Below are 15,923 nucleotides of genomic sequence, written 5' to 3'. Positions count from 1 at the left end.
GGTTTTCAGCAGATAAGGGATTTTGTCGTGAAAAATGTTCTTGTTATTTTTCTGCAGAACTTTTCACACTTTATAAAGAAACCTTTTGCTACGAGATCCACTGTTATCCATAGGATGAATAGTGTCTTCGTATTCACGCTCTTATCATTTTATACAAAATAACTTAAATCTAATAAACCTACTTACCTATTTTCTAAATTTAAATTTCTTAGAGATACTTATTGGCTAATACCCTCTTCGAAGGAAATACCACCTTGCTGTTCAAGTCTTATTATTTTTATCAAGTCCTTTTTGTTATGAAAATGTTCTTTCAGTTCGAAAAACGCGTCTACACTATCGCGTTTACATAAGAAAGCATTGATTCCACTTGTAGCTTTTTTTTTCTGCTGCTCTTGAAAAGTTTTGTCTGATGCTCAAGTGCTTTTTGATTCGGACGTCTTCAAATCAAGATTTTGACTGAAGTCAACGTCAACACGATGTTTCACAGCACAAGCTTTATATATGAAAGAGACGTATTTCTTTAATTATTTTCTCTTTTCCTCTTTATATAGTTTTACATCTATAACACGTTCTCTTGTTTCTCTTATCTGTCCATTCCCCCCTGGTGAAAAATCATTGTTTACTTTGAGAATGAATTTGTAAAATAAATAAATAAATAAAAATTGTGGAAATGGTTGAGTGAAAGAAAATGTCATTTTATAACTCTGCCATTTTTAAATAAGGAAATAAAATAACTCATCCAAGAGAACCCTCGTTACTTCAGAGCACTCGCCTTCAGTGCACGTGGGAGAGGCCGGAATTCTTAGCCCGGGCCCGGCCCGGCTCGTGAGTTTATAATGTGAGGTCCGACCCGAGTCCAAAATATGTTTTAGCATTTAGGCCTGAGCTCATGTGGTAATTAAATGAGCCCGAATTACATAAACGTTATAATTTACTCAAAATTGTATATATATATATATATATATATATATATATATATATATATATATATATATATATATATATATATTTACAGCAATTAGAAGTTTAACTTTGCAGTTCTGTTTTAAAAGTTCTTCAGAAAGAACGGTCCAAACGTCCAATAAATATCGTTGTACAGTACATTTACAAAGTTAGGCCCCAAAAGGCCCGAAAAATATGATTGTATATTTAAAAATTTACGGCCCGGCCCTGGCCCGAAGTGATATATGCTTTGTAGGCCCGAGTCCGGCCCGCGGATTGCAGTTTAACCTGTAAGTCCATTCTCTATATAGTCTCGCTGTTGGCTAAAGACGTTTAAAAACCTAACAAACGAATTTTACCTTAGAGTGTATTCCTTCGTGGCATGCTTATCATGAGAATTGCTGTCTTATGAAGAATTTGCCATATGAATTTCATTTAGCGCTATGAGAGTAATAAACTTACCGTTAGCGTTGTTTTCAAATATTGGAATTGATGATACGATTCCAAATGACTAAGAACAGTAGAATTGTATCTTTTCTTGTATTCATTTGGGGCTCCCACAGTTCGATTCATTGGTCATAGATACGAGGATCTGAAGAAGAGGAGTAAGCAACACTACAACTCATCCACCCCCAATGAGAGGATGACAACCTTTGTTGCCAAATGTAAACGACCGCTGAAGAGCCACTGTACTGTTCTAGAGAAAGCGATCTATTGCCTCGTTACTTTGCTTATATCCGTGGAAAATATTTAGTAATATTTATTTAAATATATCAATTGTACTGTGTATATATACATTATTTGTTGTTTTTAGTGCAGAAGTTATATTTGCAGAGTTTAAGTTATTGTCGTGTGATTGTGTGTGTATATAATTGTGTATCGTCTCAAGATTTGCTGTGTGTGTGTGTTCGTGTTTGTGTTCCATCCCCCTTTTATGCTTCCTGTATATAGTATTGCTTTTTTTGTAAATATTTAATTGTAAATAATGGAACCATCAACATCTGTGCAGTCACCCGAATGTTATAAGATTGGAGGGAAAAAAAGCGTATTCTTAAAAGTGGAAAGCGACAAATTATTCTTAATGTTTATTCATATTTCCGCTCACAAGAACAGGAAGGGGGAAGAAAAACTTCTGTGCGGGAAGCTGTGGATAAAACTGCTGCGGCCACTCTCGTTGCAAAACCGATTGTATATGATATAAGAAAGCAGCATTTAATGAACAACGGGAGATTAGAAACCCCACGCAAAGACAGAAAAAGTGAAAAGCGAATGACACGTGTTGACATTTACGACAATTTTACCCGGGAAACTATAAGGAAAGTACATGAATTTTTCAGAAAGAATGAACTCCCAACAGTGCAAAATGTGTTGGAAATTGTGCAGAATGACCCTCAGCTCCCAAACATTTCACGATCCACTTTGTACCGCCTACTACGAGAAATGGGTTTTAAATTTTTAAGAAATAAAAGAAATTCGCTCTTAATCGACAGGGAAGACATTATTGCTTGGAGACATAGGTACCTAAGAGCCATAAGAAAAGCAAGGCATGAGGGTAAAAAAATAATTTACACGGATTAAACTTGGTCGAATCAGGGGCACACCAAAAACAAAAGTTGGGTTGATACGAAAATAAAATCTGCGGAGCAAGCTTGACGAGAGGGTCTTTCAACGGGAGCGAAAGCTCCCTCTGGGAAGGGAGGAAGGGTGATACTGGTTCATGCAGGATCAGAAGATGGTTTTGTTCTAGGCGCTGAACTGATTTTTCGAGGCCAAAAAGATAAAAAGAACCAAGAATATCACTCGGAAATGGATTCCAGGGTATACGAAAAATATTTTAAAGAAAGGTTACTTCCTAATATTCCCCCTAAGTCTGTGATAGTGATGGATAATGCCCCCAGTCACTCGGAGAAAAGTGATAAAGTGCCGTCAAAAAGAACTAAAAAAGCAGACATTCAAGAATGGTTGACCGAAAAAAGTATTTCCTGGGATTCATCTCTGAATAAATGTGAACTTCTTGAAATAGTGGATCGTGAGCGTACTCGACACGTGACGTATAAACATGACGAGATAGCTCAAAGTGCCGGACATGAGGTATTGCGGACTCCGCCGTATCACTGTGAGTTAAATCCGATAGAATTGATATGGGCGTCTGTGAAGGGTGAAATCGCGGCGCGTAACTCAAAATTTAAATTGGCTGATACAGAACAATTGATGAAAAACGCTGTACAAAATATCACGCCAGAGCAATGGAAAAACGCTGTACACCACGTACAAACGGTTGAGGATTATATGTGGGAGACCGACGGACTTGCTGAAATACTGCATGACCGTGTAGTGGTTAATTTGGAAACTGACGACGAAAGTGATGAAGAAATTGTGAGTGAGTGCAGCGATGATCTCAGTGTGGATATCTTGGAAGAGGACAAATCAATAGATGAACAGTGATCAATATAGCTGCTATTTGTAAGTACATTTTTTTTTTCTAATTTAGTAGAAATGATGTTTTGTACATTTGGATTTCTCGATTCTCGAAAAGCAAAATTAGAGAAATGATGAATTGTGAACCATCCAGGCCCGTAGCCAGTCCCCAAGATTTAATGAAAGTAGGGGAATTTAGGATGGATACATTTATTATTATTATTATTATTATTATTATTATTATTATTATTATTATTATTATTATTTCTCTTCTCTTTCTGACCGGTGTCTGATTCCCATATACACTTTACATATTATAAATTGGCTTTTATGCGGGTGTACCCAAGAAAGGTGCTTTATTTATTCGTTCGTTCTTGCCCCCAGAACCAAAATTAATTCTCCTTATAGCGTCTTATTTTGCTTAACTGAATTAAATTTCTTATCGAGCATTACATAGCATTTCATAAGAAAAGTACCTTCAGTTTTCTATAAAGTGGATCTCAAATCATTGCGCTCAATAAATTACAGTTGAATCGAACTCGATCACTCTATGCACAGCAGAGCCTCAGCCAGATCGCTCTCTCTCCCTCGCACGAGTAGCTACACGAATTGTCTAAGTCTACGTTTATGACGAAGTGACAACGCAGCAAGTTGGCGAGTGGGTGAAGAGGAGCGGCTTCGAGGCACGAAGTGCTCTGATGAAAAGGTGGAATCCAGTATAGTGGTGTTCGGATAACCAATCGTTTACGAAAAAACTTGTATCAGTGTCATAGAAGAAAGAGGGAACAAAAAGACACAACTTTACATAAAGTAGTTTATTAAAGTAGACCTACAATTTAGTAAAGGGAGTTGAAACTTTTAGTGTGCTTCAGAGCTGACGCTCTTCTATTTATTTTTTCCCTGCTAAATCTCATACGTGTTTTAAAGACAGCATCATATTCTTCTTGTTTCTAACCACTTCATAGCCGTCTCAAGGCAGTGAATTTGGCGACTGAAAAAGGATTGTTAAAATTCGAATAACAAGAAAAAATATTCGAATAAATTTGAAGGCACTACACTGGAATGCTTTCAATTAACCGTTGTTTTGGGTGATCGATGCTCTACTGTATTTCTTGTCACTCATATATATATATATATATATATATATATATATATATATATATATATATATATATATATATATATATATATATACATTTCATTGCTTTTAAAATATACAGCTTCTTTGGAATTTAAGAGACAATTTTTGTAATTTTAAAGTCTTAATTTTGTCGGTTAGGTTCCATGGCAAATAGTGATTTGTTTTGATAACGTATGACACTGACATTTAAAGAATGGAAAATGTATGACTGGACTGAGAATTAAAGCCTGACCTCCTCCTCACTATAACGGTGGGTTAACTACTACATTACACTACCGCTTCTTGGTCAGCCAAACATATTTTCTCATGTAGATAAATCACCAAATGGAGTGTATCACAACGTTGTGCTTGTAGAGCGCAGCACGTATATCAATCAACACTTGTTCAGCTCATGTATGTTACATGTACATCTAGTAAAACAGAGAATGTTGTTATGCTTAATACTACTCTTGGCATCCAAAACAGTCTACAACTAGCTGGAAATTGAAGCATGCAAAATTCTGCACCATGTTCAGTGGAATATTGAATTGCTCGTCAGGCGAAAGTTGCTGCAGTTCCTTGGAAGGTTATGGTGACGGAACACAAAGTTTGGATTCGGCCTGTGTGCAAAGTAGGATAAGTGCTGATTTGCACAAGTTAAGAGATTATCGCCACTGCTTCTCGAAGAACACCAAGCCAGTTGGAAATCCTTTCAGATGATGCTATTAATAAAACATGCACCATCCCCTAGGATTTTTTGCTGTGCTTTGTTATTGCCATCGATTTTGAGGCAAGAACTTTTGAAATGACAAAGAGAGATGTTTATTTACCAGTGCAAACTTTACGAAACTTCAGTTAAAATCTATTGTACACAATGTTTCTTTACTGCCTCCATATTGATATATAGATTACAAATTATTTTGTTATGCTGATGGGCACTGTAGCTCAACAGCATAGCACTCAGAGCTGATACGAAGACATGCATACGTGCTGAGCAACTTGGTATTTTGTAAAATTTATTTGTCCATTTATATTTGTTGCTATAGTATTCATGACTGTATTATATTATTTTATTTTCGATAGATATGTTATTGGTATTTTTTTGTTATTTAATATTTAATTTTTTTGTTATTTAACATTTATTGCTATAATATTAGTCTTCCAAACTATGCTATGCATAAGGTCGCAAGTCTTATAGAATGCCTTTGTTCGTTCGTCCGTCTATCGACAGGTATCAAAGAAAAATTGGAGGATGGTTTCAAAATCAATCATAGATCGAAAACTGTAAAAGATAGCGAGAAGCGATTTATGCCAACGATTCAGCATCTCAATATAACATGAGTATCAACAATACGCTACCAAAACCAGAAGTAGTTCAAATTTACTATTACTTCCGATAGAACAAAAACGGTAACGGATATGGAGATGCTGTTTTATACAATAGATTCAGCTTCTCACGAATAGTGTCTGTCTCCTCCATTAACCAACTATTAAACTGGAAGTGGTTCTAATTAACCATTTCCGGTTTCAACATTCATCACAAGAGAAAAAGTATAGTAGAAAGTGAAAAACAGTGTTCTGCAATTGAGTCAGGGCCTCCAAGACAATGTATCATCACAACCCGGAACACTACTAAAAACGGAAGTTGAAATTTACTATTAGATCCGGTTTCAATACTGATTTACACAGAGCAAAAACGGTAAGAGATCGATATGTGGATTTTTCAATTGTTTCAGCTTACCAGGAATAGGTTCAATCTTTTCCGTTAACTTTCGGTTCAAAGCGGAAGTGTTTCAGATTTGTAAGTTCCGATTTCAACATTTGTCGCCATTGAACGAAAACAGTAAGATATAGCGAGTAATGGCTTTTTGGTATGGATTCCGGTTCTGACGAACAGGTTTATCTTAAATCTTATTACTCTAATGCATCCATCAGTTATAGAGTTACTACTTCAAATTTGAGTATTGAATTCCCATAGGTGGCTCTGTGGTAGATCGTTCACCTCCGGTGCTTGGGGTTCCGGGTTCGATCCCAGCTCGCGCCGTGTGGACAATGTGGTGGACAAACACCGTGCTCGTGGGTTTTCTCGGGATTCTCCCGGTTCCTCCCACTTTCTTCATTCCACCATTTCACTCATTTCTCATTACCACCGTCTCCTTTAGCCTATCCGGCATAACCGTGGGACGTTAAACTTAAGGATTTCATTTCATTTCATATTTGAATTCCCATACGTTGGTAGTCTATCGAAGGGGCACAGTGAGAACGAAATTCTCTTACTTATTAGTGTCGTTACTATTGTTATATTTGATGTATTTCCAATTTATGTATTTATTAGTAATAATATTGGGAGAGAATGGTCTGATTTTAATTTTTTGTTAGTTTAATTATATATTTACTATTTATTCATTAATATATAATTTTCATTACTTTTAAAAACGTGCAGGGTGTTTGGATTTGTATTTGTTTATTAGAAACTTGAAGTCTGTCCTTTTAATATTACGAGAAAGTTATGACGTTTACATTACATGAACAAATGGTGATTTACTTAGATATTCCGTATCTGCTACAATTAATTAAACGAGACATTATTCAAGATAATTTCTCCACTGCCGATTTCTCACTTGTAAGACTCTGGAGTCTCCACTGGATGGGGGATGCTGAAAATTATGGAAAAGTATTTGGTATTCACGGCTATGTTTGTACAGAGAGAATGTATGCCATCCAGTTACGCAATTTCAATGCAAAGGAGCAATTCCAGAGTGATAGATATTTCCCCTAATTAGATCCCTTATTTATGTAATAGATGAATGTACCTATAATGCTATTTGAAGTTTAATGTTCCTTTTCTGCTACAGCTATTATGAGATTGTAGACCTACAGCTTAAAGTACGATTTGAGTTGCATCTACAGGGTCCACCGGAAAAGAAAGCAATGTTTAAAGTTTATATTTCATGAATTTAAATTATTTTAAAACTTGTGCGTGTAGAATGCGTAAGGGTATTAATTAGTATTCATGTTACATGTAACGAACAAAACAAGTCTTGAATACAATGTCCTGCAGTTGGCAACAATCTCTACACATTTCTAGAACTTCGGTTACAAATTATCGATAACTGTACGTGGTGTACTTTGGTTTACTATTCTGTCTATGTAATTAAAAAAATCTTGTTAAGAGCATTGGCTAACCAAAATGCCTGTCACTGCTAAATAAGGTACACCTTTAATTACATTGGAAACAAATTTAAATGATGTTAAAAGGGTTGCTAGTACATTTAAAATGATATATAGAAATATAATGACAAATTAAATGTAGTTACAAAATTAATAACTAATAAAAAAGTGAAAGCTAGTTAATTGAATATTTATGAATTAGATGGGAGACATTTCCTATTACATGGTAAGAGTTCTTAACATTTCCTATTGAACATTACAATTCAACATTTCTCCAAACTATGGGATAAGTAGAAGGATCGTCACTTACAGTATAATTCGGCAGAAGAGACCAGAAGTTCCAACCTTTGACGGGCAGGAGAGATCCATCTCAATGTTCCGTACGATGAAGACTTCCTTAAAACAACTACCTTGCTTCTCCACTGTACCAACTGAACCCCGAAGCAAATTTACGGCAGTCTTTTATATGAATCGTGTAACTGTGGTTAAATTCCTCTTAACCTATTTCTGTTGTGACCTACTCACCTACAGAAGTCACGTAGCATAGGACAATTTTTAGAATTTTTACTGTTAGGTGGAGACTTCTGGTCTCTTCTAATTCAATGAGCATAGAGAAATAAATTAATCTCTAGTTTTTCCACCTGTATGAATAATATTTAAAATATATCACTTTTTTTTTCGACTGTGATTTTTTACCACAATATGTCTTTGGATTATTTGTTTCGGTAGTGGAACATCCCTTGATAGTAGGGGGCTAAACATTTAACTTTATAAACATATGTAAAAGAAAATAGTCACGAGCGAAAATATCCAGGGATCGCGCAGGCCAAGACAAGTTACCATATTTTGAGATGATGTGATTGGAAACACTCCTGACACCGTCTGTGAATATTTAACCTCGTTTTGTTGAAACCATATTTCCCTGCTAATTTTAGAGAAAGTTGCCTCCTGTGACTTCAAGAATGTATTTAACATCGCTATATAGTTCTCGTTGTTATCTTCAAAGATGTACAGACAATAATCCCTAAGTAAGAAATAGGTAGAACATTACACTCTTACTTTTTCACTATATAATGGTCCTTGATACAGTTCCTCAGGTTAATCTTGCACCAGTACCGAATATTTTGCTTATTCACGTATATCGATAAGTGAAAACGGGCCTCTTGTTATGAATAGGATCTGCTTCCCCCCAACATTTGTAGTAATATTGGGCAATATTTGACTCTGTTTACATAATTCTTGGTTAATGCATGCACCTCCATTCCATCCTTACACTTTATATGGATGGGATTCCGTAATTACGAATGCGTCTTTCACTTGCGACGGATATTTCAATGTATGTAGCTTGACGAGTTCAGGAGCATTGCAGACTGTGCTGGTTGACTTGTCTCATAACAATAATGTTCTTAGGTATCCTGAGGCTTTTCCAATAGTGCAGACTCTATTTCTTTGATATCAGTTGTATGATCTGCAGGAACTGGATTGTCGTGGTGAAATGCGAACTGTTGAGTTTGAGTTGAATTATCAATCCTGTGATATATATTAATAACGAAAGCACGTCGTTTGCCTACCCCTTTCCGCATTCCGACTTAATGTTTTTGGATTATAATGCAATGTCAGTGATATAAGCTTCCCACATACACACTTGTACGATACCTAACTACAAGTGTGCAAATTTAGAAATCTCGACTGAACAACTCCGGAAATTATAAATGAATATTTTGGAATCCTGATTGAGAGCTTCCTTACGATTTTTCTTGTACGATATATATGGTGGATATTGATAACAAATCTAAAGTAATTTTGCATGGATATGGTTAGTTAGTGGTAGATCCTCATCTCTGACGCTAGGAGTCCCTGGTTCAATCTCAGACCATATGAGTTTGTGGTGGACAACATCTGTTCGTGGGTTTTCTGGCGATCCTTCTGTTTCTTTCAATATCCTCGTTAGTAGTAGAAAATGGATCGATCTGGGCCAGACCTGGCTCAACCTAGGACAACTCACAAGCCACTGAGAAAATGACCACCTTGCACCGTGAGACCACGGCCTTTTACGACCTCCATTTTAGGGGTGAATTCGTTCCCTTTTATGAGCACTTTTAAGGGGGGTGACCTCGTTCTCTTTTACGAGCTCCATTTTAGGGGGTGAACTCATTCCCTTTTATGAGCCCTTATTTTAATATAGCAGAAATTACGAACACATAGAAGAGAAGATAACACATAACACTACGTAACATACAGCAGAACAGATAATACATAGCACAGTTAATAAAAGAACATGGCTTATTTTCCAACCCCTATTTTAATATAGCAGAAATTACGAACACATAGAAGAGAAGATAACACATAACACTACGTAACATACAGCAGAACAGATAATACATAGCACAGCTAATAAAAGAACATGGCTTATTTTCCAACCCCTATTTTACCATAGCAGAAATTACACTGAGATTATGAACACACAGCAGTTGAACATAGCACAGCTAATAAAAGAACATGGCTTATTTTCCAACCCCTATTTTAACATAGCAGAAATTACACACGGTCTTTTACGACCTCCATTTTAGGGGGTGTATTCATTCCCTTTTATGAGCATATTTTTCAACCCCTATTATAACATAGCACATCAGACAGAGCCAGGGGTGAACTCGTTCTCTTTTATGAGCACATTTTTTCAACCCCTTAGCATCAGACTACATAGCACATCAGACAGAGACTACGAAACATAGCAGGGGTGAACATAACGAACATAGCAGAGAATAGGGGTGGACTCGATTACGAACACACAGCAGAACAGATAATACATAGCACAGCTAATAAAAGAACATGGCTTATTTTCCAACCCCTATTTTAACATGACATGAAGATTAGATAACACATAAGAGTACATAACACAACAAGGGTGTATTCGTTCTCTTTTATGAGCATATTTTCTTTTACGGGGGTAGGAACACCCCCAACCCTCCTCCTTTCTCATCCAGGGCTTGGGACCGGCAATGGCGGAGTTTAAAAAAATAACATCATCATCATACTCTCATAAATGAATGAAGCATAATATCATTAGCATCAATAGTAGTGAGTGAGAATTTGTTTAAAAAATCCTGCATCGAATAACCAGATGCACGACATGCTAAATATAGGAAACAGTAATGTCCACAAAATTGAGATAAATCACCTTGAATACGTCTATTATTCCATGTATAATACAGACAGTTTCGTTTTAAAAACCTTATATGATGTTGTATATAGGGAGGTATACCATAGCTATCGAAATACTCTCCCACACACATATTAGATATATAAACAGCAACCCAATGTTCACCAGGCTTATCACTAGAATCAGTGTTTATAATTATAGCGGCTGGAAATGTATGAATAAACAAAGGTAACTCATCAGCAGCATACACACCAATAAAATGATCTTTAGGCAAATTTTGTTGTAATGCTTCATAAAGCTCAATTGTATTTAACATTTTCTTTCTTTAATTAATATATATTTTTCTCTGAAAATCAATTTCTAATTCTGAAGAGAATTCACCATAAATAATTGTTGTTACAGGAGATGGCAGTGCTTCTTTAAAATGAACCTCTAAACGTACACTTCCTTGCCGTTGTGGACTAGTATGAAATGCAGCACTTGCGCTTGAATCAGGAGTTAAATCAAACACCAGTAGAGTATAACCATTAGGATATTCAGCACGTGAAATATCATTACCTTGCTTAGAATAATAAATACCTGAACCTGTAAATAACGTAGAATATGCTTGTACATATAGATTATTATCAAAATCCGTTTGTAATGGTTTGAAGGGGACTGGATTTCCATCAACATACAATGTAAAAAATGACATACTAAAATGTTGAAAATTGAATGGATTTGTTTGATAATTACCATTAAAAGCAGTATTAGTAACAAAACCAATAATAATACGTTTAGGCACTAGGCCTGAAAATAGATCTGGAAGTGTACTATCCATAATTCCTTGTGGCAGAGTTTCAGTCTTCACTTGCACTTTTGTTATAGGATATTTTACTCTAAATTTAGGATTTTGTAATACTTTATTTTGTGCTATTTTAACTGCTGGTGATACATCAACCTTTTTCACAAGCAATGTTGCATCTGTAATTACAACTTTTCCATCAGCATCTGCGTCGCCCATTAGACAAAATGTAGGTTTAGCTGGAATTAGTTTAATACGCAATTGTACACCATTCAGTAAAAATTTCTCCTGATTGAAAATATCAGCATGAATATAACCCAATAATTCAAATGACTGACTTAAAGCAGTGAGAAGAAAACGTTGTTTAAATCCTACATTAGCATCAGCCACACTGTCCATATGCCCTGCAGTATCTTTAAACCACATTGATGTTTGAAGATGCGTTGATTTAGCTTCAGCATTATAATTTAATAGTTTTTCAATATACGATCGATATGGATATGTATGTGAAGAGTAGGAAATAAGTTGATTATTTAAATATACTTGCAATTCACTGAACATTGCATTGAGAAAATCATTTACAGGGCCGATTTTCTTATCGGCAGAAGTTAAATTAGAACCATCTGATTTAGTAATTTTACCTTTAACATATAACATTGTGTGCGGTAAGTCAATATAGTCATCCCCATGACCGGGGACTACAAATTCTATTGGTGCATTATCAGCTAATGAAGCCACAGGTTTATATGGAACTATTTTATTACCTATAATACTGGTTTGAGTGGGTAAACCAGCAAATAAATCTAATTCTGATTTCATACACTCACACTGCATTTTTGTCTTTTTTCTCTTTTCTTACTATTATATTCACACATGGTAAAATTTACAATACCGTATTACGTCTACGAAAATGTAATTTTACACATACACTGCCATATTGGAAAGGAAGTGGATTACCTGTACTATCTCTTAAATCAATAATAATTTGATCAAATTGTTTACGTTGCACAGTGACATAATGAGGATTATCAAAAATATGTACATTATTAACACCATGCTCTGTAATATTTGTATTTATAATACGTAACAATGGAGCTACGGTGTCACCCACCATTTGTGGTTCTACAATATCACTGTAAATATACATAAGTGTAGGTAGCGCTTTTTGTAAATCAGGTGGATAACGAGCATGATGAACAACTGCAATATCTTCTTGTTGAATATGATCAAAACCTAGTATTCGGGCTAGTTCAGGAGATAGGCGTACTTCTATATGTTTCTCTTGATCTTTTATTACTCTATTAACCTCAATTCGTTTCACTGATGCTTTGACTTTTAATTGTAAATTTAATATATCACTTTTATGATTAATTTGAGATAGAATATCATCAACATTATAATAGTGTCCTGGTAAGATTTTAGTTATGTTCCAGCTTTCTGTATTCATGAGACGATAATAAATATTATTTGTATATTTGGAAACATTCTGAAATGAACTTGTATAATGCACTTCAACAACAACTGTTTCCCACACTCCTTTCTCCAGTACAATAGGTTGATATAATTTAGTAGTATAACAAGCAAGAGTATTTTGAGGAAAATATTTCATAGAACTATTGCTAGGAAGTGTGAGATAAAAACTATCACTTTGCTCCATAGTCAATCAATCAAAAATATCTTTGGATCTTTTTATCCGTTTCACACCAGCACCACCACTAAAATGAACGTTCTTTCTTTTTCTTCTTCCAGATCCTTCCAACACCTGATTTAATTTATTTTGAGCTTTGTTTTTTAAATTTGTTTTGGCTTCTTGCCATCGATCTTGTAAAGACTCTTCAATAGGTCTATTATTATCTAGTACATCTCCTGCTACATTAATTCCTGTACGTATCAATTCATTACCAACAGTTTTTGCACCTTGTTTTAATAAAGGAAATACAGTACGAAATAAACCTCCTAGAAAACTACCAATGCCATAACCTTCTTGATATGGTGCACCTCTATACACGTTATAATCACTTCCTGCTTGGTGTATGTAGTAATTGAGATAGGGCTCATTCATCTTTCTTTCTTTCTTTCTATATACTTAAAACTATCAATAGATAACAATAGAATATTATTATTATTATTGCTTATAAGTACACCATTTGCGTTTACGGGGTGGAGGACCATCTTCTTCTTCGTCTTCTTCGTCTTCTTCTGTTAGTTTTCTAATATAATCTATTCGTTGAGGATTACCAATGTACTCTAAAGGTATATTGGCTTTTGCTAATAATGTAGCAAAAGGTTTCCAGCCAGCAACTGAAATATTTTTCTTACGACATCTAACAAAATCGGATATCAAATCCACTATATTTGCACCTGGAATTAATTTATTATTAATATTCACATTTCCATTATCGTCCCATTGAATATTTGGATTTTGTTTCAATTTACGTAATAAAGGTCTCGCTTTACGTTTACAAATTTCAGGGAGAGTAGATATTATTTCATCATCATCCTCCTCATCCTCGTCCCCTTGTTCTTCCTCGGTAGTAGTAGTGGTAGTTGCTGTTGTTGTAACTGCTGCCGGTTTTTGAATTATATTTAAATATTTTTGTAAGACTTCTCTATATTTTGTCCATTTATCTTCTACATTTAAACTTTTATTATTTAAAATTTCTTTCATTTCATCATCAAGATTAAATATCGTTTGATAATGATGTAATTTTTCTGGTGTGATTAAAATAAGTTTTTGTGCGTTTTGCATAATTATTTAATTAAACTAGATAGTATACCTCCAATAATAGGTGCAAGCAAAGCAGTAAGAAAACCACCTTTTTGTATAATTATTCGTTTTTTCTTCTGTTTTAATGACGGACCTTTTTTCACCAAATATCTCAGTTCCTTTTTATATTTTTTTAGCTTATTTATCTCTGTTTTATTTAATGGAACATTTCCCTGTAATACGTTATAGGAACATTCACAAATAGAGCGAATTAAATCAGGATCTGCATTTTGTAAAATTGCCTTACGTGCTTTCGGTTTTGACTTTGCTAAAAGTTTTAACATACGTGCATTTTCCTTACTAATCATTTTTTACGGCTATTAAAGCACAAATAGTTGTTAGAATATAAACCATATTACAATTATTATTTTTTTACAGGTACATAAACATAATTAAAAGAATCTGTTGGAAAGATATTTGTTCGAACTCGCTGCTCATCAGGAGTATTTTGTTTTAAATCAAAGAGTAAATAACCATGTGCAATTCGAGTTGCATCTTGATATGCTTCTTGAATAAATTTTGTATTACCTGGATACAATTGTCGTGCGAGATAATTAATTTGAGCTTGGTCTCTAGGATTTTTAAAACAAACAATATAATGACAATTTAACGAAATATCCCGCATTCCTTTTTGTTGATGGAAAATATTCTGTGTTATAAACATTACACTTATATTTCTATGATGACTACCCTTAGTAAATATATCTACAATCCGATGGTCACACTCACGCATTAAATCATCTATAATGACAAGATGTGGACCCTCATGTGCTTGAAATTCATTATTTTGAGGTAAACCTTCTTTAAACGTACAGTTTGAAATAGTATCATACAACGGTTGCCATTCACCATAACACCATACAATATTTTTAAATAACTTGCTATAATGGTCAAGAAATGTTTTAACAAAATATGATTTTCCACAACCTGTAGGACCTGCTACCATACATGTAAAAGGAATTTTCCATTCCATTTCTATTACAGATATTGTGACGACATGCTTCACCTATAAATTCTTGACTTCTCTTTTTTTACAATATAGTATGTTTTAAATCAATCCAAGAATTTTCACTTTTTGGCAGACCTAACCATTTCACATAGGCCTTATTATTTTTCTTTCGCAACACTTTTTCAATTAAATATGTGTTTGGAAATTTCGTTAATTGTAATTCGTGTCCGTAAAATCTTCCTTCAACAGGTTTATTATTTGAGTCTACTAAGTGATATGTTGGAGGATTAGTGAAGAAAACTTTAGCAATTCGAAAAATTTCTGTACTCCAATTGCGTGTAAAACCTCTATCAAAACCAGGACGCTTAAGTTTACTAATTCTTACATATTCACCTATCTTAAATTTACTTTTTCTTTTTATCACAGAAAACTTTTTGCAATAGATGTTTGTCAATAGATGTTTTTCATTTTCTTTTTTAATAGCGTCGATAGGTTTCATTTTAATAGTGGAATGAATAGAATTATTATATTTATGTAGTAATTCCGGCAGAATGCCAATCCATTTATAATTTCCCTGCAGTGTAAATTGTCTCCACATTATGTTACGTAACG

The 15,923-nt window shown here is 34.5% G+C and overlaps 1 protein-coding gene across 1 annotated transcript; it reads left to right on the top strand.

Annotated features, from left to right (window-relative positions):
- Positions 1 to 2,748: 2,748 nt before the first annotated feature.
- Positions 2,749 to 3,387, top strand: LOC145675378 (uncharacterized). Its single transcript, XM_081745779.1, has one exon. It carries the CDS (start codon positions 2,749 to 2,751, stop codon positions 3,385 to 3,387), a length of 639 nt encoding a protein of 212 aa, XP_081601905.1.
- Positions 3,388 to 15,923: the final 12,536 nt, after the last annotated feature.

Source organism: Thermobia domestica, chromosome 18 (genome assembly GCF_964235325.1).
Source record: "Thermobia domestica chromosome 18, izTheDome1.hap1.1, whole genome shotgun sequence".
Taxonomy (NCBI): domain Eukaryota; kingdom Metazoa; phylum Arthropoda; class Insecta; order Zygentoma; family Lepismatidae; genus Thermobia; species Thermobia domestica.
The sequence above is the reverse complement of the archived record's forward strand: the minus strand, read 5'-3'. Positions and strand labels throughout refer to the sequence as shown.

What these genes read in the sequence shown, in the direction of transcription:
- LOC145675378 (XM_081745779.1), top strand. Translation starts at nt 2,749, where the DNA reads ATGGATTCCAGGGTATACGAAAAATATTTTAAAGAAAGGTTACTTCCT.